The 27,957-nt window shown below is 39.4% G+C and overlaps 1 protein-coding gene across 2 annotated transcripts in view; it reads left to right on the top strand.

Moving 5' to 3' along the window:
- The first annotated feature begins 366 nt into the window (after positions 1-366).
- Positions 367-27,957, top strand: part of ARHGDIA (Rho GDP dissociation inhibitor alpha) — a 51,392-nt gene continuing 23,801 nt past the window's right edge. The window contains exons 1-2 of one of the 2 annotated variants that reach the window (XM_053705858.1): positions 367-457; positions 5,223-5,426. In XM_053705858.1, coding sequence (XP_053561833.1) covers positions 5,237-5,426 — 190 coding nt within the window. In that variant the 5' untranslated portion in view covers positions 367-457; positions 5,223-5,236. Of the gene's footprint in view, positions 529-5,222; positions 5,427-27,957 lie in introns of both variants that reach the window. The other variant, XM_053705866.1, reaches the window with a different exon arrangement.

A 27,957-nucleotide genomic window follows, 5' to 3' on the forward strand; every position in this document is an offset into this window, starting at 1 on the left:
CTACAGACAGGTGTACATTTCTGAATTTACCTCCCTGATGTTCAACAAAAGAACATAGAAAAATTGATAATATAATTAAATAAGAAAGCTTTTTAGATATGCATGCTCTATCTGAATTATAATAGAAAATGTTTGAGTTTGGTGCCCCTTCTTTAACAGTCACGTCTGGATTCCTTGTAACTTCACAAAGAACAGCACTGACTAACTTGAATAACTTCGCTTATCATAAGCGCTATATACTTGATCCAAACGGCAAAACAAAGCTTATAGCGCACAGCTACAAATACCTGATAGGTTACCACTACTATTGTGCTCCATGGAGTAGCAAGATGGCGGCAGTAGCGGAAGTCACGCGTTGTCAGGAAACGCTAGGAGCGCGCGCAGCGGGGCGTGTTCGGCCGTCATTCGCCATTCCTGAGGGTGGGAGTCTAGAGCGCGAGGAACAGAAGCAGGAACGGTAAGTGTGGCGGATGTGAGCAGGGCAGTAGGTAGTGCCTGGTCTTACGGCGACATAGGTGACACCGTGAGGTATTATATCTTTTCAGCATCTGTAGTATCCCCCCTTTCAGTATTTGTGTGTGATCGCTGTCAAACCACCCGCTGCCCTGTCATGGAGGCCTCTCGCCTGTGACACTGGCTGCCCTCCCTGTAAACCTTCAGCTGTGTATATGTAATGACCTTCTCATCTTTGTCCTTATTTACCCCCATCAGCGGGTTATTGCTTCCCTAAACCTATGAGTTAGTCTAGCACCTTATTGCTTCCCCAGTCCTGTCTCTTATACCATGCGTGGTGTGTTCGTGTTACACTCAGTTGGGTGTATTAACCGAGCTCCTTGCTGCCCAGACCTATTATCTCTTGCTGGATGTGTTCACTCTTCACTGAGCTTCTTGGTGCCTAACCCATTTCTGTTCTATCCTGTTGGGCGTGTTAGTAAAGAATGTTATTGCTACTCCAGATCTCACTCTTATTCCATCCTGCTGGGTGTGTTAGCAGAGCTTCTTACTGCTGCTCTCTATTATTCAATTCTGAGTATGTTGAGTATGCTAGCTGATTTTCTCATTGCTGTTAGAGACCTTCTCTTCTCCGGGTGTCATTGCTGCTAGAGATCTTTCTCTGTTCTCCCCTTGTTGAATACACTAGCTCAGGGTGTCATTGCTGCTAGAGATCTTTCTCTGTTCTCCCCTTGTTGAATACACTAGCTCAGGGTGTCATTGCTGCTAGAGATGTTTCACTGTTCTTCCCCTGTTGATAGCGCACGCTCAGAGTCTCATTGCTGCTAGAGATCTTTCTCTGTTCTTCCCCTGTTGATAGCACACACTCAGGGTCTCATTGCTGCTGGAGATCTTTCTCTGTTCTTCCCCTGTTGATAGCACAAGCTTAGGGTCTCAATGCTGCTGGAGATCTTTCTCTGTTCTTCCCCTGTTGATAGCACAAGCTTAGGGTCTCAATGCTGCTGGAGATCTTTCTCTGTTCTTCCCCTGTTGATAGCACAAGCTTAGGGTCTCAATGCTGCTGGAGATCTTTCTCTGTTCTTCCCCTGTTGATAGCACAAGCTCAGGGTCTCAATGCTGCTGGAGATCTTTCTCTCTGTTCTTCCCCTGTTGATAGCACAAGCTCAGGGTCTCAATGCTGCTGGAGATCTTTCTCCGTTCTTCCCCTGTTGATAGCACAAGCTCAGGGTCTCAATGCTGCTGGAGATCTTCCTCTGTTTTCTGCCTATTGATTGCACAAGCAGTGTCTCATTGCTGCTGGAGATCTTTCTCTGTTCTTCCCCTGTTGATTGCACAAACTCAGGGTCTCATTGCTGCTGGAGATCTTCCCCTGTTGATAGCACAAGCTCAGTGTCTCATTGCTGCTAGAGATGTTTCTCTGTTCTCCTGTTGATAGCACAAGCTCAGTGTCTCATTGCTGCTAGAGATCTTTCTCTGTTCTTCTCCTGTTGATAGCACAAGCTCAGTGTCTCATTGCTGCTAGAGATCTTCCTCTGTTTTCCGCCTGTTGATAGCACAAGCTCAGTGTCTCATTGCTGCTAGAGATCTTCCTCTGTTTTCCGCCTGTTGATAGCACAAATTCAGTGTCTCATTGCTGCTAGAAATCTTTCTCTGTTCTTCCCCTGTTGATGGCACACGTTTAGGGTCTCATTGCTGCTAGAGATCTGTTGATAGCACAAGCTCAGGGTCTCATTGCTGCTAGAGATCTTTCTCTGTTCTTCCCCTGTTGATAGCACAAGCTCAGGGTCTCATTGCTGCTGGAGATCTTTCTCTGTTCTTCTCCTGTTGATAGCACAAGCTCAGGGTCTCATTGCTGCTAGAGATCTTTCTCTGTTCTTCTCCTGTTGATAGCACAAGCTCAATGTCTCACTGCAGCTAGAGATCTCCTGTTAATAGCACAGGTTCAGGGTCTCATTGCTGCTAGAGATGTTTCTCTGTTCTTCCCCTGTTGATAGCACACGCTCAGGGTCTCATTGCTGCTGGAGATCTTTCTCTGTTCTTCCCCTGTTGATAGCACACGCTCAGGGTCTCATTGCTGCTGGAGATCTTTCTCTGTTCTTCCCCTGTTGATAGCACACGTTCAGGGTCTCATTGCTGCTAGAGATCTTTCTCTGTTCTTCCCCTGTTGATGGCACACGCTCAGGGTCTCATTGCTGCTAGAGATCTTTCTCTGTTCTTCCCCTGTTGATGGCACACGTTCAGGGTCTCATTGCTGCTGGAGATCTTTCTCTGTTCTTCCCCTGTTGATAGCACACGTTCAGGGTCTCATTGCTGCTGGAGATCTTTCTCTGTTCTTCCCCTGTTGATAGCACAAGCTCAGGGTCTCATTGCTGCTGGAGATCTTCCTCCGTTTTCCGCCTGTTGATGGCACAAGCTCAGGGTCTCATTGCTGCTGGAGATCTTCCTCCGTTTTCCGCCTGTTGATGGCACAAGCTCAGGGTCTCATTGCTGCTGGAGATCTTCCTCCGTTTTCCGCCTGTTGATGGCACAAGCTCAGGGTCTCATTGCAGCTAGAGATCTCCTGTTGATAGCACAAGCTCAGTGTCTCATTGCTGCTAGAGATCTTTCTCTGTTCTTCCCCTGTTGATAGCGCACGTGCAGGGTCTCATTGCTGCTAGAGATCTTTCTCTGTTCTTCACCTGTTGATTGCACTAGCAGAATTTTTTTTAGCTGCCATTTCCTCCACACAACAATTTTGTTTTATTTGTCTGTGCTGGTTATGTTAGTTGATATACTCATAATTGGCCCATATTCTTCACCCACTTGCTGAGCTTCTTACTACAGCCCAATATCTGGTCTTTATTCTCCCCATTGTTGGATGGTTCTTGTGTGGGTTTTTTTTTTTTTTTGCATGACACATTAACTTTGTAATTGCTTCCCATGATCTGTCTTTTGACAGATATTTTAAATTGGCTTTTTATACCCCTCACCAACCCCCATGTTTATTCTCCGGGTCCTATATATGTTAGCTTCTCAGTTTTCCTCTCCAATGTAACTTGACTTCTTGTTAGTTGAGCTTCTCGTTGCTATTACTGACCCCTCCTGTGTACATCATTTAATTCCTTCCTATAGTTGCCCCCAGAAACCTATACTCACACTTTACTGTTTGGAACTATAAGATTAACTTTCTTTGCTCTCCTTTTGGCTGAGCATATTGCTTGAAGTTTAATCAACGCTCGCCTGTCAACTCTTGCTAGTTCTATTTAGATTGGCTTCTCCTTGTTGCCTCTTGCAATGCTTATGTATCCTCTTTATGTGCACTATGCTGCACAGACTGTATCCCCTTACCTACTTCCTTCCTGTAGTCCCCCTGTTGGTTCTTTGTATGACTGCTTACTCTTATTTGGTGTCCTTGTTGTCTTCCTGCGTCTGAATTCTTTCTTCCTAATCCATGTGGTACCTGGTTTCTTACTTGCTGGCCATTTTATTTAAACAATTTTGGACGTTGTCCTTATATATATTTTTTATATATATATATATATATATATATATAGATCTCAGTCACCAGTATATAAAAAATTAGCGATATCAGCAAACACTAAGAATATGCAAAGATTAAAATATATAACACACGTTGCACAATGATCAAATGACAAATTAAATACTATAACATTAAACAAAGCAAATATGCAGATGTAGTGATAACGGAAAAAAGTCCTGATAGAGAACTTATCCAAAAACAAGAAAAGTCCAAGAACATTCTCAGGCAGCTCCTCTGGTGTGTCACGCCACGACACAAGATCGATACATCTAGAATACAAAAGATAGAGGGCGCCACATGGTGCAGATCAAACTAGCAAGGAGTAGGACATGGAGGTAAGCAAAAAAACCTACTCATGTGATGGAATGCATCAATGTGCAGTACAAGCAGACCGGATCCAATGAGTCACCTGGCAGATTCCTAGGCACCTGGAACTGATCAAATCCTCGTCCCACCAGAGGGAGTCCAGAGATGCAGTGTAGTTCCCACAGGGTCTCAAGCCACGGACAGAGATGGAAGCCAATGCTCTCCTGGGCACAGTAGTAGATGTGTGGAAGCCACAGGGATGGCAAAAATGTTGTAGATCTGAAAGGAAAAAGTGCAGCAGCGAGATAACAAATCTTAAAAGTTTATTAAAAACAACAGCAACGTGTTTCTCCGTGCCACAGCACGGTATCATCAGGCTATGATCCAATGACAGCAACGCGTTTCTATGTCACAGCACGGTTTCATCAGGCTATCATAGCCTGATGAAACCGTGCTGTGACACAGAGAAACGCGTTGCTGTCATTGTATCCGGTCTGCTTGTACTGCACATTGGTGCATTCCATCACGTGAGTAGGTTTTTTGCTTACCTCCATGTCCTACTCCTTGCTAGTTTGATCTGCACCATGTGGCGCCCTCTATCTTTTGTATTCTTGACATTTTAACATTTTTCATTAACGTTCATAAACTTGAGGTGTAAAGAACCTTAATACATGTGTCAGATTTTAGAAAGAGAGCCTTATGTTGTCCAATATTTTACCCATTTTATTCCTTTGATTTTTTTGATTTTTTTTTTAGGCGACATTATATTGTAGTTAAATCACTATGGTCATTGGGTAGTTGTCTCCTTGCTGCATTCAAATGACTAATTCTGTGTATTTTTAATTGTGCATATCTAAGCTAAATAAAGTTTTCTTGTTCTAGCCAGGTAATTCATTGTCTTAAGTTTTTATATTTCAGCTATTTATTCTCTTGTTGCTTAAAGGTTGCCACTCTGACATGGCAGAGCACGAGCCCACCACCGAGCAGTTGGCACAGATTGCAGCTGAAAATGAAGAAGATGAACACTCTGTTAACTACAAACCTCCAGCCCAGAAAAGCATCAAAGAGATCCAGGAGCTAGACCAGGACGATGAAAGCCTGCGCAAGTACAAAGAGACTCTACTTGGTCCTGTCCCTGCCGCTGTGGGTAAGGCCCTATATATTATTATTTTTATTATTATTTATATATATATATATTTTTTATACTATGTATCAGTCTATTGCAATAACTGCTTGGCATTTGATTTTTCTTTAAATTATGATTGCAGCTGTGGTCTATGATTAAAGTGAATGTCAAGTTTGATGAATCAGTGCCCAGTTTTTAAAAACCCTATTAAAAACGGGCACTTTTATTCATCAAACTTCACATTTCACTCGTTTTGTTAAAATTACTTACCTTTAAATCTTGAAAGCCGCTCCAGTGATTTCCCCCTCCTGACGCTCGTCACTTCATGACGAATACGGCTTCCTCCAATCACGGCACCCCCCCCAGGGGAATAATTGCCTGAGGCAATGCCATGATTGGAGGAAGCCGAATTCGTCATTTTTGACATATGAAGAGGCTTGCGACGGGCAGGAGAAGCGCTGGAGCAGCTTTCAAGATAAAAAAAAGTATTTTAACAAAACGAGTAAAATGTAAAGTTTGATGAATGAAAGTGCCCCTGTTTTTAATAGGGTTTTTCAATACCGGGAACTGATTCATCAAACTTGACATTTACTTTAAAGGAATAGGAAAGGCAAAATGAAACTTGCATGATTCAAATACAGTGTTGTTTTAAGGCACTTTTTAAATCCACTTCTTTTTTTCAAATGTGCTTCATTCTTTTGGAATCCCTTGTTGAAAAAGAATACACACATTTTCCTACACTAGTGGGAGCTAGCTTTAGCTGCTGATTGGTGCCTGCACACATTTGTCTCTTGTGATAGGCTAACTAGATGTGTTGCCAGTAGTGCAATGGATAACAAGAGAATGAAGCAAATTTGATAATAGAAGTAAATTGTTTGAAATTGTATGTTCTACCTAAATCATGAAAGAACATTTTAGGGTTTCCTGTCCCTTTAAGGCTGCAGTGTGAAGCCAAAGCACGCTAGACCCACAGCTTCCCACTCGTGTTTTAATACTACATTTCTTAACCCCTTTGTGCCGGTATAAAAGTGTTCACATCAGAACGAGGTTCCGATGTAAACACTATTCGTAAAAATGTAATCTCGTAATCGTTGATACGATCACACAATTTCAAGGCTGGGAACGGATCCTGGGGCACTGCCTAAGCTGCTAGGCCGATCCTTGCCTATGTCAAAGGGGGAAACTGCAGGACGCCGTATATGGTAGGACGTTCCATTCCGTCCTAACAGCGTTAGGATGGGATGGAACATCCTAACAGCGTGAAGGGGTTAATAAAGGCGGTTTTATTTACTGAAATTCCAGTATTTCTGTTGCTTGTAACTATGTGTGTGTGTAAGCGTAGCACTCGGGATACTAAGATTTCTGCCTTTCTCTGTAAAGATTGCTTGTGGGCACTCTGGGGACTTACTGCATCCACTTCGGGACACAAATGAAATTGGGTGCTCCTAAGATTGGAACCTTTCACTGAATACACCTATCTTTTTAGGAAGTAAGACCCTCCATAAGTTTAAAGTAAATTCCATGGCCCCAACTGTCATATCTTGTCATCTTTTTGTTGCCTAAATACTTTGTATAATTGGAATTCCAGTGAATGTCGATTTGTTACCTATTAATGTTCTTTCCTTGGTGAGCTTTATTAACTGCAAGAAAACATGATGTATATAAAAATTGTAGTTTAAAGGGGGAAACTATTTTGTAAAATGTGTTTCCCTCTTATTTAATGTCCCTTTTAAATTCCATCATTCAGATGTGGTGTAAAGTCCACTTGGTATCCTCTTGTAAAAACATTGCTGCTTTCTTCATGAGTATACTGAGGTGTGTGTAAGATAGATATGTGTGTTTATATATTTCTCCCAGCCCCCTTTATTGGATTTGTCCCCAGCAATTTGTGCAGATGTGTTCATGTTGGCTTATAGCTATATCCTGAGTAGAGTGGCCAAAAGCAATGCAAACATATGTGATGGGAAAGGGAGATGGGTTTTATATTGTGGAATAGTTGTTGCTTTTTATTATATAACAAAGAAATTAAGTTTAAAAAAAAAATGCCTCTGCTTTAGTCTTTCCTTGTGACTTCCCCAAGTCACGTCTTCTGTGGCGTCGTCCCTTTTTTATTTTCTTTCTTGTTCTGTTTATATATTATTATTTTTTTAAAAAAGCCTTGTCTCTGTCTCGGTAATTGATATGTGCACTAGATTGTTTGGTTCTGCCTCTGAATATGTATTTACTTTCTCTTTTCTTTGGACTTTGGCCTGTTTGGAAAAAAAATCAGACGGGTACGCTTGGTCTCTTCACACTAATACTTTGGCACAGTGCTCATAAATCTAAAACTCATCTGTATTGCAGTACAAGCCTGGAATTATTTTTACATTTTTTTTTTACATTCAATATTAATGGAAGATTAAACTACTTCATTTAGGTAATAAAAAGTACCAAAAACGAAGCCAAGTAGTAGAAAAAACAGATCACTTTATTCCATTAAAAATGTATGTGAACATACAAAAACATGGGGATAAGCTTAAAGGCAAAGCTGAATCTGACCGGTTTCGGTCATATTGACTGTAATCATAGAATAACACCTGTTAGGGGGTGCTCCCTTTTAAGCTAAACACACCATGTCCTCATTGGTTAAAAACAAATAGCCAAAAACTTAATCCTATGTAAACCTACTAACATGTAGGATTTACATATATACAAATTCATTACTTAAAGTGCTTAGGTACAATTAGATAAGTCTAGTAGTATATTGAACAGTGTCATACAGTTGAAAACAATATATCGCTAAACTATGTTACAACAGCAACAGGAGAAAATAATAGATATAATGTATATTTAGTCATTCTTAATTATAGTGAGGTCAACAACAATATAAGATAAAGAAAAATAATCAATGAAACATAGATAAATCCATATGTACACGTACATGTGTATGGACACATAAGTGTGTGTACTTGATAAATCCTATTAAAGATAATTATATATACCATAATAAGTTCCTAAATTACCATAGGAATATACTATAGGTAACCTATGGAAAAAGTATCAGGGAGTAGTACTCTGTGTTATATGGATATGTATCTCTATCAGTGTATCTGGTGTTTTATTTGGTTAAGAAGTAATTTCTAATACTGAACCAATATTATTGGAGTTAACTGATAGTTCCTCTATACAGTTATTGCACAATAATAGAATGAGTAATCTATTTGCAACACTCTCGAAACATACATTAAGATGTAGTGTTGGAAAATACACTCTCTAGTCAGACATATTGTATCTTATCAGTTACTTTGTATTAATACCTGAAAGAATACGGCTACCTAGGTACCTAATTATGGGAAATAAGTGGTATCATTTACTTCTGGCAATAATTGATAATATCGTACTCTGAATTGAAACCCAATGGTAACAAACACTTTGTTTTGAAAATCCAATATGTTTCTTGTTTACAAAGTATGGGTAGCTTGTCTCCACCCCTTGGTGGTGTCCTGACCTGTTCTATAGCCTGCCACCTAAAAGAGGTCACATCCTGATGGTGAAAATCTATAAAGTGTGTAGAAAGTGCAGAGCATGTACGTTTGTTAGAGATATTATTTCTTAATTATTCGAAACACATCCTCATATTGGTTCGAATATGATGTAATAAATTTGGGTTTACATTGATTAGACAATTTAGTGTTACTTGTGGATTCTCTCTTCCTTTCTAACAGGTTCTTCCTTTCCACATCCTTGCTTTCAAAAAATGCTTTGTCTATGACTTTTTTTGCTTAGCCCCTCTTTAACATTCGTGTTCTCAGGTCTCTGCTCTCTAGACGAAAAGTTTCCTCCAGGGAACAGTTCCGCTTTGCTTGTAAAAATTGGCTTTTTGCAATGCCCTTAAATACATGTTGTGGATGACAACTTCGAGCATGTAAAAGGCTGTTGCCTGAAATAGGTTTTCGATAGAGAGCAGAGACTATCTTACTTTTCCGTCTCCTAAAAGGGAGATGTCCAAAAAATTTAATTTTTGTTTTTCTGCCATTCATAAGTAAACTCAAGTCCTACATCCATTATTATTCAGGGTTGCAACAAAATCACTGGCAGTCTGTGAGTCTGATGATCATACAAAAAGTAGGTCATCAATAAATCTAACATATTTGACTATATGCTCTAAAGGGGCGGTACTACCTCCATAGACGTGGCCCCTCTCCCACCAACCCATAAACAGATTGGCATAGGAGGGGGCAAACTTGGCCCCCATCGCGGTTCCATGTCTCTGGAGGTAGTAGCGCCCCTGAAACATTTTAGTTATGCTCCAATAAGAATTTAACTATTCTCACAATCGGGGTTTTAGAGTCCAATGACTAATCTGTAAATAGATTTAGAAAAAATGTGATAGCGTTCAAGCCATGGATATGCAGGATGGAGGAGTACAGGGACACCACATCAACTGTTAGCCAACTGTACTCCTCCCTCCAACTTACTGGTTCTATAAGTTGTAGTGCATGTGAAGTATCCCTAATGTAACTAGGAAGCAAAAGAACCAGAGGCTGCAAAAAGTTGTCAACCCATTTGGATAGTGGCTCTAATAAAGATCCAATACCAGCCACTATGGGTTTCCCTTTTACGTTTGTCAAACTTTTATGAACTTTTGGGAGGTGGTGGAAGATAGGTGTCACTGGATCAGTGACCATGCACTGTCTAGCTGTTTCCTGATCCATTAGACCTTCCTCCACCTCCTGATCCAAAAGATAATTTTCTTGCGAATGCCATAGTAGGATTCTTAGATAGGACTATGTAGGTGTCAGTATCACTAAGTTGTCTCAGTGCCTCGTTAGTGTAATATATCGTATCCACTACACTCCCTCCTTTGTCAGACTGCCTAATCACTATTTTCTAATTATATTTTTTTTGGAGATTTAATAAGGCCTCTCTTTGTTTGTTCGTAAGATTTGGAGGATTGGAATCCAGTGAATCAGAGAGGTCAGTAAGGTCTTCAATGACCCTTTCATGAAATATTTCAAGTAGTTTACCTCTTGCCTGTGTTGGATAAAATTGTGATTTTGGGTTTAATTTTAGAAACCTGAGGTGGTTCTTTATCCTTATTATCACTACATAGATCTTCAAGGGCTCCATTTATCAATCATTTGGGGAATTCTCCTTTCTGTTCTCCTATCAGTTCTCCACAGCTCTCCTTAGGAGAGGAGCACATGTGCGCCCATATTTATCATAAAAAAGTTGTTTTTTCTCCATGGGAGAGCTGGGGAGAACTAATGATAAATTTCTCCAGTCGGATTATTATCTTCTCCTTATTTATCACTAAAAATAAGCAACTATTCTCCATGTCAATCATATATAAACCAATAGAAATCTTTATACAGCCTTCCTAGTAGCTTTGTTAACGCCCCTCTTCAGCAAACTTTCATATAAGAAAATAGATCTACATTTTCATTGTTTTTGTGCTTCAATTTTAGCGCTTTTTTTTTTTTTTTTAATATCTTATTTTTATGCCCCAATAGATATCATTTTTGTGCTCTGTTATATATTTTTTTTTTTTACTCCATCATAAATTATTATTGCACTCCAATAACCATTATTATTGTGCTTTGTTATAGATAATTTTTGCACCTTGTAGAACCCTTTTTTTTTTTTTTGTGTGTAACTGCTTCTACAACTGTTGGAGAATAGATTTCTAATGCTGTTCTCCACTTTAACTATGGAGAACTTTAAGGTAGGAACTTGAAGGAGAACTGTCAGTCCTCCACAGGAGAATATAAATGGTAAATTTGTAACTAGGAGAATTATGAGGAGAACTATATGAAATACGACTAAAAATATCTAATTTAACCCTTTTTTTTTTGGAGAACATGTTCTCCAAGGAGAGTTAGAACAGAGTAGGAGAATTTTACAGTCGAACCTGCCCAATTTTAGGAGTATTTTTGAATGATAAATAGGAGAATTATTTCTCATGAGAACTTTTAGGAGAAAATATAGGAGAATTGGAATGATAAATAGAGCCCCACCAAGTGTTACTATAGTACATGTATCCACAAAAGAAATATTACCATCAGCTGTGCTAGTATTAGAAGTTCCAATTTCTTCTAGATGCAACTGTACACTGTCTTGGAAATATAATATAAGTGTTAAATCTCTGATCAATTTATTAAGATTAAGGATAGTCTGAAAAAGATTAAATTTCCTCGAAGGGACAAAACCCAAATTAAGCAATCTAGTTTCAATTTCTGTCAATTGATATGTAGAAATATTAAATTACCATATTTATTGGTGTTTCTTTATCTTGGTATTTTTCCCTCTCAGGGTATATCTCATCTGTTTCACATTTCCCTTGCTGTTGGTAACCTCTACGGTTTGCCCTCCCCCCTGGAATTGTTTGGGGGCCTCCTGAAAAACCTGGGGATTAGTATTGTACTTCTGTAACTGAATATGAGTTGGTGTGGGACCATTAGTATTTGGTCTGGCTCTCTGATCTGGATGCCCTTTTAAGATACTTTTATGTGTGCTTGCTCCCAAGCTATTAGTCAAGGATACATTAGCTTGCTCATTCAGTTCAGAGTTAATCTCCTCTCCCCCCTGAGGCGCCTTCAAAACTAGATGTGAATCTATCCTCATCTGTTCATTTTCGGAATCAGAAAATGTAACCTTTTTAGGATTACTCTCTGAGTCCAGACTCGCATCTTGTTTTGACTGATTATTACGCCTATATTGCCTTCTATTTTTATTCTTATTTTTGTGTTTTTTTTTGTAATGTGTTTTGTCGCTATTCTCCTGATTGAACCATGATCTATAGCGTTGTTTGCGTCTCCAAACAATACCCAATGAGTAATCTTTCTGGTCTTTTAGAAATTTAGTATGTTTTGTTTGTATTACCAATTTCTTAGATTCCTCCATGGTTTATTTATAGATCTGTTCAAACTTAGTGTATACCTCACAGTTGGTGAACTTGTACATATCCAATTCAATATTGGCGATCTTATGTTTAACATCACATAGCAATATATATTTATACTCAATAAGAAGGGAAATAAGCTTTAACGAACAATCAGTAAGGGCCTGGTTCCACCTATCTATGAATGTTTGATCTTTAATATCATAGGTAGGAAAATATAGGTGAATCATAATTAAAGACATCTTCCAAATCTAGACAGTCCAAATTATCCTAATCTATGTCCTTGAATGAGTATGTATTATCCATGTTAAGTAAGTCCTCCATTTTTATGGAATTCCAGTTGCAATTTGTTGTCACTATAGATCAAGAAGTTGTGCAACCAGAGTAACAAAAAGCGTCTGTGGGCATGTACCTTTAAAAGGTTATTAACTATTTTCCAACCCAAAAAGGGGGGTAAAAACACCACTCGGTAGGGAATATAATAAAAAAACAAAGAGAAAGAAAGTGATGTATATGGCCAGGAGTTATTTCAACTTCCAAATACTGCTGTGTTGTGAAAAAGAAAATCACACAGAGAGACTTCTAAACCTGTACATAGTCTAAATTGACTATACGGCTTTGGGTCAATTTAACTGACTTTATCTACAACCGTTATTTGTGTATCTTGGTCCCAGAACTCACGTAATTACACTTGTTAGCCTGTCTTCACAACTACGTACAGGCTTAGAAGTCTCTCTCAGTGTGACTTTCTTTTTCACAACACAGCAGTATTATTTGGAATTTATTACATCACTTTCTTTCTTTGTTTTTTTACTTCATTTAGGGTTTTATTTTTTTTAACCTAATGTAAAATGATTTCCAAAACTGTTTCCATATATTTGTGCTTTACATACCCCTCTGCAGAATATATGTTGCAGAGCCACTAATTTTATTATTATTATTCTTATTATTCTTCTTATTATTCTTATTCTTATTATTCTTATTCTTATTATTCTTATTATTCAGATTCCACAGCACTATTAACATAGGCATGGTATAATACAAGGTAACATTTAAAGGGATCAAGGGGGTAGAGGGCCCTGCCTAGAGTAACTATTGTAATCCGCTCTAATGAATGTGATCTGCAAATAGCTGGGCCCAAAGGCTTACATGCTAGGGGGTTCAAGGGGAGAACAGAGGAGAGGAACTGGGATTAGGAAAGGTTAGCGTAGGTTGTATGCATCCCTGAACAGCAGAGCCTTTAGGGAGCCTTTGTAACTTTCAGAAATAGGGGAGAATCTTGTGGTGCGAGACAGAGTTCCACAATTTGAGATTGGATGTGGGGAGTGAAAAAGATAAAGATCTGTGACCCCAAGACATCAGGCATGTGGGGTAGGTTTGATAATGGAGATATCTACAGTTATAGAAAAAGGGGGGGGGTGGAGATTTTGGAAGGAGGGAAAATAAGGAGCTAAGTTTTAGAGAGATTTAGCTTAAAGGGACATTAAACCCATTTTTTTTCCCTCAAGTTTCAGAGAGAGAATACCATTTTTAAACAACTTTCTAATTTACTTCTATTATCTAATTTGCTTCATTCTCTTGCTATTCTTTCCTGAAAAGCATATCTAGATAGGCTCAGTAGCTGCTGATTGGTGCCTGCACATAGATGCCTCATGTGATTGGCTCACCCATGTGCATTGCTATTTCTTTAACAAAGGATATCTAATGAATGAAGCAAATTAGATAATAGAAGTAAATTGGAATGTTGTTTAAAATAGTATTCTCTGTCTGAATCATGAAATAATTTTTTTGGGTTTAGTGTCCCTTTAAGGTAGTGAGAGGACATCCAGGAAGAGATAGGAGAAACTGTTAGTAACACGGGTTGACAAGGAAGGAGATGGGTCTGGTGCAGAGAGGTAGATGTGTTTAGCAGCATAAAAATTATATTGAAACCAGTGGGACTTTATTAAGGAACCTAACAATGTCGTATAAATTGAGAAGTGAACAGAGCCTTGAGTTACCCCAACAGAAAGTGGTAAAGGGGCAGATGATTCCCTAGAGAAGGCTACACTAAAGGTACGGTTAGGAAGTAAGAGAACGAGAGGGCTGTGTTTCATATGTCAATTGATTGGAGGGTTTGGAGCAAAAGAGCATGGTCAACAGTATCAAAGGCTGTAGACAGATCAAGGAGGATAAGCAGAGAGAAGTGGCCTTTTGATTTTGCTCTAAGTAGGTTGTTGGTAACCTTAATGGAAGAAATAACACTCCCAGTGAAGGTAGGGGGTTGAAAGAGTTACTCCCCCAACTGATTTTATATATGGACATACCATTATGTCACTAGATTCGTTAAAGGGACAGTCTGTATTAATATTAAGATATTTCAAAAAGTTTGGCGCCGTTCTGAAAGTAAAAAAATGGCACCTAAACTCCGCCTAGCCGCGACCTCACCATTACAACACATAAGCTATGTCCCTAAATGCAAGATGGAATCGCTGGTAATAAAAGTGCTCATATCTTCATTGGCACACAGTGAAACTCTACAAGGGATGATTTATTTAATTTTAAAAAAAAAATCAGTGTACAAGTTTCTTACAGATATTAAACCGTATAATGTAAAATCTATAACAATGTTTAATTATATGTAGTTGTTAAACTTTGCAATATACTTCATATTAATTTTGTTCCATTTTCCTGTAATTTAACTCTGAAAATTGTTGGTTTTCTAAATTGTACTGAGTTTCTATAAAGTAATAGGAACCGCCATATTTAAACTTAAATTGCTCCTTACCTGTTTTGCCTACTGAGGACAGTTAGGGACAGATATAAAACCTGCAATAAGTGGCTGTCCAAAAAGGGATTCCACCCAGCTTTGTTTGCACAAACCAAGATAAATAGTAAACTATATAAAATAATGTGTACCCCCATGTTTGAACTAAACAAAGTTTGCACTTTTCAATAATTAACCGCGTCCCGTCCGTGCTTATATGTAAACTAATAAGTAAAAAATTTAAATCAAGCGATCATTCATGTGATCGCGTTATTTCAATATTGGGATCGGGTCAGGGGGGAGTGCCTATGACACTACGTATGCCCTCCCACCCACAATTCCATTTAGGAAGAGCCTACGACGTTCTATGCCATCATAAGAGCTTTAAAGCCCAGTGTGGTTAGGATGGCATAGAACGTCATAAGGTTGTGAAGGGGTTAAAACTGATAGCATTGTAAAAATATATCTTCATATTATTCGAAGGCAAGCTTTTAATATATCACTGTCTAGCATGTATTTACTGTTTAATTTACTTCTGTTATCAAATTTATTTTTATTTTGTCTTTGTGGAACAGAATACCCAGGTATGTAGTGTGCACCTGTCTGGATAACTGTATAGCAGTGGTTTTGCATTAATGCTTTTGAACACTAGATGTCAGTGTTTTTCATAGAGTTTAACATTCTTGCAAAATTGCTGCCATATAGCACTGTTGTGACACTCCTGAGCTTTTCCACAAAAAGGGAACCAAGAGTATGAAGTAAATTTGATAAGTTGTTAAACTTTTTAAAAACTTGTTTGCTATATGAATCCTAAAAGGAAAATGTTGGCTTTTTTGTCTGGCTGCATACTACACCTTTATTTATTAGGGCAGTGCACAAACTTAGCCTAATGGGTCTCAATTAAGGGTGATAATAATATATATCCTTAAATATAGGGCTAGATTTATTAAGGCGTTTTCAGCTATGTGGAGCAGGTTCGTATAAGCGAGCCTGCTGCCACATATTTAAAGGGACAGTCTACACCTTAGTCATCTAAAAGTCTTACTTTAGATTAAGCTGTAAATAGCCTCCTGCACTCCTTTCTATATCATGCAGCAGTAACAGTAAAAACTTTATTTTAAATTTGTTTCTGGTCACTTTGAAATGGCTGCCAAGCTCAGCCCACTGATGGCATCACGATCTGGTCTGCATCTATGCACTCTGCTGAATAGAGTTTACAGTATGTTCAATCCAATTAGTGAGTCGGTGAAGCTTTTAATGCAGCCCAAATCATGATGTCATCATTGGGCTGAGCTTGGCAACCATTTCAAATTGACCAGAAACAATATTCATTTTACAATAACTTTTTTTACTGTTACTGCTGCATGATATAGAAAGGGTGCAGGACGATACTTGCAGCTTAATCTAGAGTAAGACTTTAAGATGACTAAGCTGTTAACTGTCCCTTTAAGTAGCGGAACCTGCTTCTTTTTTTTCCCCCTATCTGCCACCTCAGAAGTGGCAAAATCAATCAACCTGACACACACTTGTTCGAAGTGAATGACATGCCTTTCTCTAGTGCAATTGGTTGTGCCCGAGCAAGGAATGGCATTGCACAAAAATTCTTTTGTGCAATGTTGAATTTTGCCGTGTGATCAAACATCATTGCAAGTGGCAATTGCAGGCAGACAGGTTCACTAGTTGCAAACCTGTCCTCCTGCAGATAGTAAATTTACCCCAAAGTAAACACAAATTATATACTTGGAACAGATACAGATATTGTCTTGCTATTTTGTTCTTACATTAAAGGGTCATCATGTTACCCCTTGTTTGTAAGAACGCATGTTACACATATACAAATGGACTTTAGGTCTTGCTCTTCAACTAAAAGACAAAAGTTGGAAATCAGAGGATGACAAGGTGTTGTCTTCTGCACATGGGGTGGGAATCAGTAGGTCGCAGAGAAACATAATAATAATAATAATTCATCCTGACACACTTCAAGGAAGTGAAGTTTATTCATGAAATATGTTTGGAAGGTGATCAAATACTTTGTTGGCCACCCAATATTAGATTTTTTTAACGTTATAGTGATCATAAAACCATAGTCCTTTAATATACAGTATTTGTCCAAACTTTTTTTTTTATGTAGCAAATTATAAAAAAAATGTAATAAGGTGGGTTTCTTAGTTGCTCAAAATGTGTTTTTCAGATCAGTCTTAAAGGGATCCTAAACACCTCGTCATTCAAGAAATCATCTCAATAAATATAAAGTGTGTGCAGCAACAACCTCCATACTCGCAATATTATGTGCATCTGACCTGTTATTGTAATATTTTACCCTTTTGAACTTTTCCTCTAAACTGTAGCCTATGTGTTAGATAGGGAGCCGCCATGTTGTAACACACGTTACGAGGAGATATGCGGTCAGGTGATGCGCTCATCTGTGTTGCCGGAAGAGCCTGTGCATAGGAGTATTTTTTTCTTTGAAGTTCGTTTACATTACTTCTGATGTGCTTCCTCTCCGACTAAGCAGCAGACCCATAGTACAACTTAGAGAGATGAGCGACTGGTTCACACAGCACCTCTAGTGTACAGCTCAGCAAGGGATCATTATTATATATCATCTAATATATTTTTATAGGTAACTAAATTAAGGTCCGTGCATTCCTATCTATATATAGCCACAAACTACAAAAACATCCATTACGGTTTAATATTTTTTAAATGCCCTTTCTCTTGATAGTGAACTGAGTGGATATTCTAGTGCCAGTGGGGGAAAATGTTATTCCCAATTGCGTGCGCGCTCACAGGGGGGATGACGTGAGAACCAAGAATGTGCCCAGCCCCCTTGTCAGTGTCTGGAAGCGATCGCCATAGGAGGGGGAATATCGCCTTTTAGATTAAAAAATATTAAGGTAGACATTATTTAAATGCAAAATGGCCTTTGCTGTATTGGCAAAGATATATGATGGCAAAAGTATGTTTAGTTCATTGATGGCAAGTGTTAAAGTTCCCTTTAAAGGGATACAAAACACAAAAATATTTTCTTTCATGGCTCAGAGCATGCAATTTTAAGCAACTTTCTAATTTACTCCCATTAATTTTTCTTCATTTTCTTGCTATCTCTATTTGAAAAGGCAGGAATCTAAGCTAAGGAGCCAGCCCATTTTTATTCAGCACCCTGGGTAGCGCTTACTGATTGTTGGATAAATACATTTAGCCACCAATCAGCAAGTGCAACCCAGGTATGAACCAAAAATGAGCCTGCGCCTAAGCTTGCTTGCTTTTCAAATAAAGATAGAATGAAGAATGAAAATTTGATAATAAGAGTAAATTAGAAAGTTGCTTAAAATTACATGCTCTATCTGAATCATGAAAGAAAATATTTGGGTTTAGTATCCCTTTAATTTGCTCAGGCTTACAATACACTTAATATTCTATACTGGAGAGTCTCAGCCATTTTATTAAAGGGACAGTAGACACCTTGATTTTATCTAAAATGTTTAGTTTTGCACAGTAAATTTAGCTCTAAAATTGTGACTTTGCTACGTCTTCCTAATTGGCTTTAACAGATATCTTCTACAAACCACCTTCAGTAGGGCATTCTGTGCTTTTACAAGGTGCCCACTGCTATGGAGAGTAGTATATTTGTTCAATTTGTAGGCACTTCGTCTTACTTCAGATTAATGAACGGCTAGATATATATATTTTTTTAATAAATGTGTTTGCAGATAAATATATATATATACACACCCTGTTCCAAATTATTATGCCAATGATATCTTTCTCATTTACCTAAATAATTGATGTAAACAACAGTCAGCATAATTCTCATGTTATCAACTATTAAGAGTACAATTCAAATTTTATTGAACAAACCTCCTAATGATAACAGTATTTTTTTTTCAAAATAAAAAACTTACAAAGCACTGTTCCAAATTATTAAGCACAGTAAGTTTCAAAACACTTTATAGGTTGTAAAAAACCTTGAAATTGTCATATCTTGTGTTTTCAGCATATTTACTGAAATCAAAAGCTATTTCAATCAAACTTTGAACAACATTTTAACTTTTTAAACATTTTAACAGATCACGTTACATTTTAACATAGGACCCCTTATTTGATATCAGCTTCACAAGTCTTGCATCCATTGAACTTGTGAGTTTTTTGACAGTTTCTGCTTGAATTTGTTTGCAAGCTGTCAGAATAGCCTCCCAGAGCTGCTGTTTGGATGTAAACTGCCTCCCACCCTCATAGATCTTTGCTTGAGGATGCTCCAAAGGTTCTCAGTAGGATTGAGGTTAGGGGAGGATGGAGGCCACACCATCGGCTAGATTTAGAGTTCGGCGGTAGCCGTCAAAACCAGCGTTAGAGGCTCCTAACGCTGGTTTTGGGCGCCCGCTGGTATTTGGAGTCAGTGATTAAAGGGTCTAACGCTCACTTTACAGCCGCGACTTTTCCATACCGCAGATCCCCCTACGCCATTTGCGTAGCCTATCTTTTCAATGGGATCTTTCTAACGCTGGTATTTAGAGTCGTTTCTGCAGTGAGCGTTAGAGCTCTAACGACAAGATTCCAGCCGCCTGAAAATAGCAGGAGTTAAGAGCTTTCTGGCTAACGCCGGTTTATAAAGCTCTTAACTACTGTACCCTAAAGTACACTAACACCCATAAACTACCTATGTACCCCTAAACCGAGGTCCCCCCACATCGCCGCCACTCGATTAAAAATTTTAACCCCTAATCTGCCGACCGCCACCTACGTTATACTTATGTACCCCTAATCTGCTGCCCCTAACACCGCCGACCCCTGTATTATATCTATTAACCCCTAACTTGCCCCCCACAACGTCGCCGCAAGCTACTTAAAATAATTAACCCCTAATCTTCCGACCGCAAATCGCCGCCACCTACGTTATCCCTATGTACCCCTAATCTGCTACCCCTAACATCGCCGACCCCTATGTTATATTTATTAACCCCTAATCTGCCCCCCACAACGTCGCCGACACCTACCTACACTTATTAACCCCTAATCTGCCGAGCGGACCTGAGCGCTACTATAATAAAGTTATTAACCCCTAATCCGCCTCACTAACCCTATCATAAATAGTATTAACCCCTAATCTGCCCTCCCTAACATCGCCGACACCTACCTTCAATTATTAACCCCTAATCTGCCGACCGGAGCTCACCGCTATTCTAATAAATGTATTAACCCCTAAAGCTAAGTCTAACACTAACACCCCCCTAAGTTAAATATAATTTTTATCTAACGAAATAAATTAACTCTTATTAAATAAATAATTCCTATTTAAAGCTAAATACTTACCTGTAAAATAAATCCTAATATAGCTACAATATAATTTATAATTATATTATAGCTATTTTAGGATTAATATTTATTTTACAGGCAACTTTGTAATTATTTTAACCAGGTACAATAGCTATTAAATAGTTAAGAACTATTTAATAGTTACCTAGTTAAAATAATAACAAATTTACCTGTAAAATAAATCCTAACCTAAGATATAATTAAACCTAACACTACCCTATCAATAAAATAATTAAATAAACTACCTACAATTACCTACAATTAACCTAACACTACACTATCAATAAATTAATTAAACACAATTGCTACAAATAAATACAATTAAATAAACTAGCTAAAGTACAAAAAATAAAAAAGAACTAAGTTACAGAAAATAATAAAATATTTACAAAGATAAGAAAAATATTACAACAATTTTAAACTAATTACACCTACTCTAAGCCCCCTAATAAAATAACAAAGCCCCCCAAAATAAAAAATTCCCTACCCTATTCTAAAATACAAATATTACAAGCTCTTTTACCTTACCAGCCCTGAACAGGGCCCTTTGCGGGGCATGCCCCAAGAATTTCAGCTCTTTTGCCTGTAAAAAAAAAACATACAATACCCCCCCCCAACATTACAACCCACCACCCACATACCCCTAATCTAACCCAAACCCCCCTTAAATAAACCTAACACTACCCCCCTGATGATCTTCCTACCTTGTCTTCACCATGCCAGGTTCACCGATCCGTCCTGGCTCCAAGATCTTCATCCAACCCAAGCGGGGGCTAGACATCCACTGAAGAAGTCCAGAAGAGGGTCCAAAGTCTTCCTCCTATCCGGCAAGAAGAGGACATCCGGACCGGCAAACATCTTCTCCAAGCGGCATCTTCTATCTTCTTCCATCCGATGACGACCGGCTCCATCTTGAAGACCTCCAGCGCGGATCCATCCTCTTCTTCCGACGACTAGACGACGAATGACGGTTCCTTTAAGGGACGTCATCCAAGATGGCGTCCCTCGAATTCCGATTGGCTGATAGGATTCTATCAGCCAATCGGAATTAAGGTAGGAATTTTCTGATTGGCTGATGGAATCAGCCAATCAGAATATAGTTCAATCCGATTGGCTGATCCAATCAGATTGAGCTCGCATTCTATTGGCTGTTCCGATCAGCCAATAGAATGCGAGCTCAATCTGATTGGCTGATTGGATCAGCCAATCGGATTGAACTTGATTCTGATTGGCTGATTCCATCAGCCAATCAGAAAATTCCTACCTTAATTCCGATTGGCTGATAGAATCCTATCAGCCAATCGGAATTCGAGGGACGCCATCTTGGATGACGTCCCTTAAAGGAACCGTCATTCGTCGTCTAGTCGTCGGAAGAAGAGGATGGATCCGCGCTGGAGGTCTTCAAGATGGAGCCGGTCGTCATCGGATGGAAGAAGATAGAAGATGCCGCTTGGAGAAGATGTTTGCCGGTCCGGATGTCCTCTTCTTGCCGGATAGGAGGAAGACTTTGGACCCTCTTCTGGACTTCTTCAGTGGATGTCTAGCCCCCGCTTGGGTTGGATGAAGATCTTGGAGCCAGGACGGATCGGTGAACCTGGCATGGTGAAGACAAGGTAGGAAGATCATCAGGGGGGTAGTGTTAGGTTTATTTAAGGGGGGTTTGGGTTAGATTAGGGGTATGTGGGTGGTGGGTTGTAATGTTGGGGGGGGGGGTATTGTATGTTTTTTTTTACAGGCAAAAGAGCTGAAATTCTTGGGGCATGCCCCGCAAAGGGCCCTGTTCAGGGCTGGTAAGGTAAAAGAGCTTGTAATATTTGTATTTTAGAATAGGGTAGGGAATTTTTTATTTTGGGGGGCTTTGTTATTTTATTAGGGGGCTTAGAGTAGGTGTAATTAGTTTAAAATTGTTGTAATATTTTTCTTATCTTTGTAAATATTTTATTATTTTCTGTAACTTAGTTCTTTTTTATTTTTTGTACTTTAGCTAGTTTATTTAATTGTATTTATTTGTAGCAATTGTGTTTAATTAATTTATTGATAGTGTAGTGTTAGGTTAATTGTAGGTAATTGTAGGTAGTTTATTTAATTATTTTATTGATAGGGTAGTGTTAGGTTTAATTATATCTTAGGTTAGGATTTATTTTACAGGTAAATTTGTTATTATTTTAACTAGGTAACTATTAAATAGTTCTTAACTATTTAATAGCTATTGTACCTGGTTAAAATAATTACAAAGTTGCCTGTAAAATAAATATTAATCCTAAAATAGCTATAATATAATTATAAATTATATTGTAGCTATATTAGGATTTATTTTACAGGTAAGTATTTAGCTTTAAATAGGAATTATTTATTTAATAAGAGTTAATTTATTTCGTTAGATAAAAATTATATTTAACTTAGGGGGGTGTTAGTGTTAGGGTTAGACTTAGCTTTAGGGGTTAATACATTTATTAGAATAGCGGTGAGCTCCGGTCGGCAGATTAGGGGTTAATAATTGAAGGTAGGTGTCGGCGATGTTAGGGAGGGCAGATTAGGGGTTAATACTATTTATGATAGGGTTAGTGAGGCGGATTAGGGGTTAATAACTTTATTATAGTAGCGCTCAGGTCCGCTCGGCAGATTAGGGGTTAATAAGTGTAGGTAGGTGTCGGCGACGTTGTGGGGGGCAGATTAGGGGTTAATAAATATAACATAGGGGTCGGCGATGTTAGGGCAGCAGATTAGGGGTACATAGGGATAACGTAGGTGGCGGCGGTTTACGGAGCGGCAGATTAGGGGTTAAAAGTGTAATGCAGGGGTCAGCGATAGCGGGGGCGGCAGATTAGGAGTTAATAAGTGTAAGGTTAGGGGTGTTTAGACTCGGGGTACATGTTAGGGTGTTAGGTGCAGACGTAGGAAGTGTTTCCCCATAGGAAACAATGGGGCTGCGTTAGGAGCTGAACGCTGCTTTTTTGCAGGTGTTAGGTTTTTTTTCAGCTCAAACAGCCCCATTGTTTCCTATGGGAGAATCGTGCACGAGCACGTTTTTGATGCCGGCCGCGTCCGTAAGCAACTCTGGTATCGAGAGTTGCATTTGCGGTAAAAATGCTCTACGCTCCTTTTTTGGAGCCTAACGCAGCATTTGTTTGAACTCTCGATACCAGAGTTAAATTTATGGTGCGGCCAGAAAAAAACCCGCGGAGCGTTAACAGCCCTTTTACCGCCAAACTCCAAATCTAGCCGCATGACTTTCTCTCCTTTTATCCCCATAGCAGCCATTGATGCAGAGGTATTCTTTGCAGCATGAGATGATACATTGTCATGCATGAAGATGATTTTATTACTGAAAGCATAGTTCTTCCTTCTGTACCAGGGAAGGAAGTGTTCAGTCAGGAACTCCACATACTTTGCAGAGGTCATCTTTACACCTTCGGGGACCATCAGGGGCCGACCAGCTCTCTTCCCATGATTCCAGCCCAAAACATGACTCCACCACCGCCTTGCTGACGTCGCAGCCTTGTTGGAACAGGGTGGCCGTCCACCAACCATACACTACTCCATCCATCTGGACCATCCAGGGTTGCATGGCACATATCAGTGAACAGAACTGTTTGAAAATTAGTCTTCATGTCTTTATCTGCCCAATGCAGCCGTTTCTGCTTGTGAGCATTGGTTAGTGGTGGCCGAATGGAAGGTTTATGCACAGTTGCAAGACTCTGGAGGAATCTACACCTGCTGATTGGTGCATGCACACACTTGTCTCTTGTGATTGGCTAACTAGATGTGTTCAGCTAGTTGACAGTAGTGCAATGCTATTTCTTCAGCAAATAATTACAATACAATGAAGCAAATTTGATAATAGAATTAAATTGTAAAGTTGTTTAAAATTGTATGTTCTATCTGTATCATAAAATTACATTTCTCTTGTTAAGTGTATCCAGCCCACGGATCATCCATTACTTATGGGATATTAACTCCTCCCCAACAGGAAGTGCAAGAGGATTCACCCAGCAGAGCTGCTATATAGCTCCTCCCCTAACTGCCATTACCAGTCATTCTCTTGCACCCAACGAATAGATAGGATGTGTGAGAGGACTGTGGTGATTATACTTAGTTTCATACCTTCAATCAAAAGTTTGTTATTTTATAATAGCACCGGAGTGTGTTATTCCTTCTCTGGTAGAATTTGAAGAAGAATCTACCTGAGTTTTTCTATGATTTTAGCCGGAGTAGTTAAGATCATATTGCTGTTTCTCGGCCATCTGAGGAGAGGTAAACTTCAGATCAGGGGACAGCGGGCAGATTAATCTGCAAAGAGGTATGTAGCAGCTTATTATTTTCTGACAATGGAATTGATGAGAAAATTCTGCCATACCGATATAATGTAAACTCAGCCTTAAATGCAGTAGCAGCAACTGGTATCAGGCTGTCATGTATGTATATTTTACACTTCAGTATTCTGGGGAATGGCACTTCACTGGAATTATACTGTATACATAAAACTTTAGCCTAATTTGCAGGGACTAGCAACAGGCTTTTTAATAACACTCAATTTATTAATGTTAAACGTTTTTTGCTGGCATGTAAAATCGTTTAATTTTCTGAGGTACTGGGTGAAAAAATGTTTTGGGCACTATTTTTTTCCACTTGGCAGTCGTTTTATTTAATTTATGACAGTTTACTGATCTCTCTCACTGTTATGTGTGAGGGGGAGGGACCTTTTTTGGTGCTTTTGCTACGCATCAAAAAATTCAGTCAGAAGTTTGTCTTCCCTGCATGATCCGGTTCATCTCTACAGAACTCAGGGGTCTTCAAAACTTGTTTTGAGGGAGGTAATCACTCACAGCAGAGCTGTGAGATTGTAGTTGACTGTGATATAAAAAAAAAAAAAAAAACGTTTATTTCTGTATTTTTTTTTCTGCTATCAGGGTTAGTTATCCTTTGCTAATGGGAGCAATCCTTTGCTAAAATTGTGTTTTTTACAAAGATTTGATGCTATAACTTTTCAGTTTATTAATTTTCAACTGTCATAACTTTTTCTGTGCTTCTTATAGGCACAGTACGTTTTCATATTATAGTAAATTACTTGAAAAGTATTTCCAAGTTGCTAGTTTATTTGCTAGTGTGTTAAACATGTCTGATTCAGAGGAAGATATCTGTGCTATATGTGCTAAAGCCAAAGTGGAGCCCAATAGAAATTTATGTACTAACTGTATTGATGCTACTTTAAATAAAAGTCAATCTGTACAAATTGAACATATTTCACCAAACAACGAGGGGAGAGTTATGCCGACTAACTCGCCTCACGTGTCAGTACCTGCATCTCCCGCTCGGGAGGTGCGTGATATTGTAGCGCCGAGTACATCTGGGCGGCCATTACAAATCACATTACAGGATATGGCTACTGTTATGACTGAAGTTTTGGCTAAATTACCAGAACTAAGAGGTAAGCGTGATCACTCTGGGGATAATATTAGGGCCATGTCAGACACTGCGTCACAATTTGCAGAACATGAGGACGGAGAGCTTCATTCTGCGGGTGACGGTTCTGATCCAAACAAACTGGATTCAGATATTTCAAATTTTAAATTTAAGCTGGAAAACCTCCGTGTATTACTAGGGGAGGTGTTAGCGGCTCTGAATGATTGTAACACAGTTGCAATACCAGAGAAAATGTGTAGGTTGGATAAATATTTTGCGGTACCGGCGAGTACTGACGTTTTTCCTATACCTAAGAGACTTACTGAAATTGTTACTAAGGAGTGGGATAGACCCGGTGTGCCGTTCTCACCCCCTCCGATATTTAGAAAGATGTTTCCAATAGACGCCACCACACGGGACTTATGGCAAACGGTCCCTAAGGTGGAGGGAGCAGTTTCTACTTTAGCTAAGCGTACCACTATCCCGGAGGATAGCTGTGCCTTTTCAGATCCAATGGATAAAAAGTTAGAGGGTTACCTTAAGAAAATGTTTGTTCAACAAGGTTTTATATTGCAACCTCTTGCATGCATTGCGCCTGTCACGGCTGCAGCAGCATTTTGGTTTGAGTCTCTGGAAGAGACACTTGAATCAGCTCCATTAGATGAGATTACACACAAGCTTAAAGCCCTTAAGTTAGCTAACTCATTTATTTCAGATGCCGTAGTACATTTAACTAAACTTACGGCTAAGAATTCCGGATTCGCCATTCAGGCACGCAGAGCACTGTGGCTAAAATCCTGGTCAGCTGACGTTACTTCTAAATCTAAATTGCTTAATATACCTTTCAAAGGGCAGACCTTATTCGGGCCCGGGTTGAAAGAAATTATCGCTGACATTACAGGAGGTAAAGGCCATGCCCTGCCTCAAGACAGAGCCAAACCTAAGGCTAGACAGTCTAATTTTCGTTCCTTTCGTAATTTCAAAGCAGGAGCAGCATCAACTTCCTCTGCACCAAAACAGGAAGGAGCTGTTGCTCGCTACAGACAAGGCTGGAGACCTAACCAGTCCTGGAACAAGGGCAAGCAGGCCAGGAAACCTGCTGCTGCCCCTAAGACAGCATGAATCGAGGGCCCCCGATCCGGGAACGGATCTAGTGGGGGGCAGACTTTCTCTCTTCGCCCAGGCTTGGGCAAGAGATGTCCAGGATCCCTGGGCGTTAGAGATCATATCTCAGGGATACCTTCTAGACTTCAAATTCTCTCCCCCAAGAGGGAGATTTCATCTGTCAAGGTTGTCAACAAACCAAATAAAGAAAGAGGCGTTTCTACGCTGCGTACAAGATCTTTTATTAATGGGAGTGATCCATCCGGTTCCGCGGTCGGAACAAGGACAAGGGTTTTACTCAAATCTGTTTGTGGTTCCCAAAAAAGAGGGAACTTTCAGGCCAATCTTGGATTTAAAGATCCTAAACAAATTCCTAAGAGTTCCATCGTTCAAAATGGAAACTATTCGGACAATTTTACCCATGATCCAAAAGGGTCAGTACATGACCACAGTGGATTTAAAGGATGCTTACCTTCACATACCGATTCACAAAGATCATTACCGGTATCTAAGGTTTGCCTTTCTAGACAGGCATTACCAGTTTGTAGCTCTTCCATTCGGATTGGCTACGGCTCCGAGAATCTTCACAAAGGTTCTGTGTGCTCTTCTGGCGGTACTAAGACCGCGAGGAATTGCGGTAGCTCCGTACCTAGACGACATTCTGATACAAGCTTCAAGCTTTCAAACTGCCAAGTCTCATACAGAGTTAGTACTGGCATTTCTAAGGTCGCATGGATGGAAGGTGAACGAAAAGAAGAGTTCTCTCTTTCCACTCACAAGAGTTCCCTTCTTGGGGACTCTTATAGATTCTGTAGAAATGAAGATTTACCTGACAGAAGACAGGTTAACAAAGCTTCAAAATGCATGCCGTGTCCTTCATTCCATTCAACACCCGTCAGTAGCTCAATGCATGGAGGTGATCGGCTTAATGGTAGCAGCAATGGACATCGTACCCTTTGCACGTCTACATCTCAGACCGCTGCAATTGTGCATGCTAAGTCAGTGGAATGGGGATTACTCAGACTTGTCCCCTACTCTGAATCTGGATCAAGAGACCAGAAATTCTCTTCTATGGTGGCTTTCTCGGCCACATCTGTCCAGGG

The sequence above is a fragment of the Bombina bombina genome, chromosome 1, assembly GCF_027579735.1.
Source record: "Bombina bombina isolate aBomBom1 chromosome 1, aBomBom1.pri, whole genome shotgun sequence".
Lineage (NCBI taxonomy): Eukaryota > Metazoa > Chordata > Amphibia > Anura > Bombinatoridae > Bombina > Bombina bombina.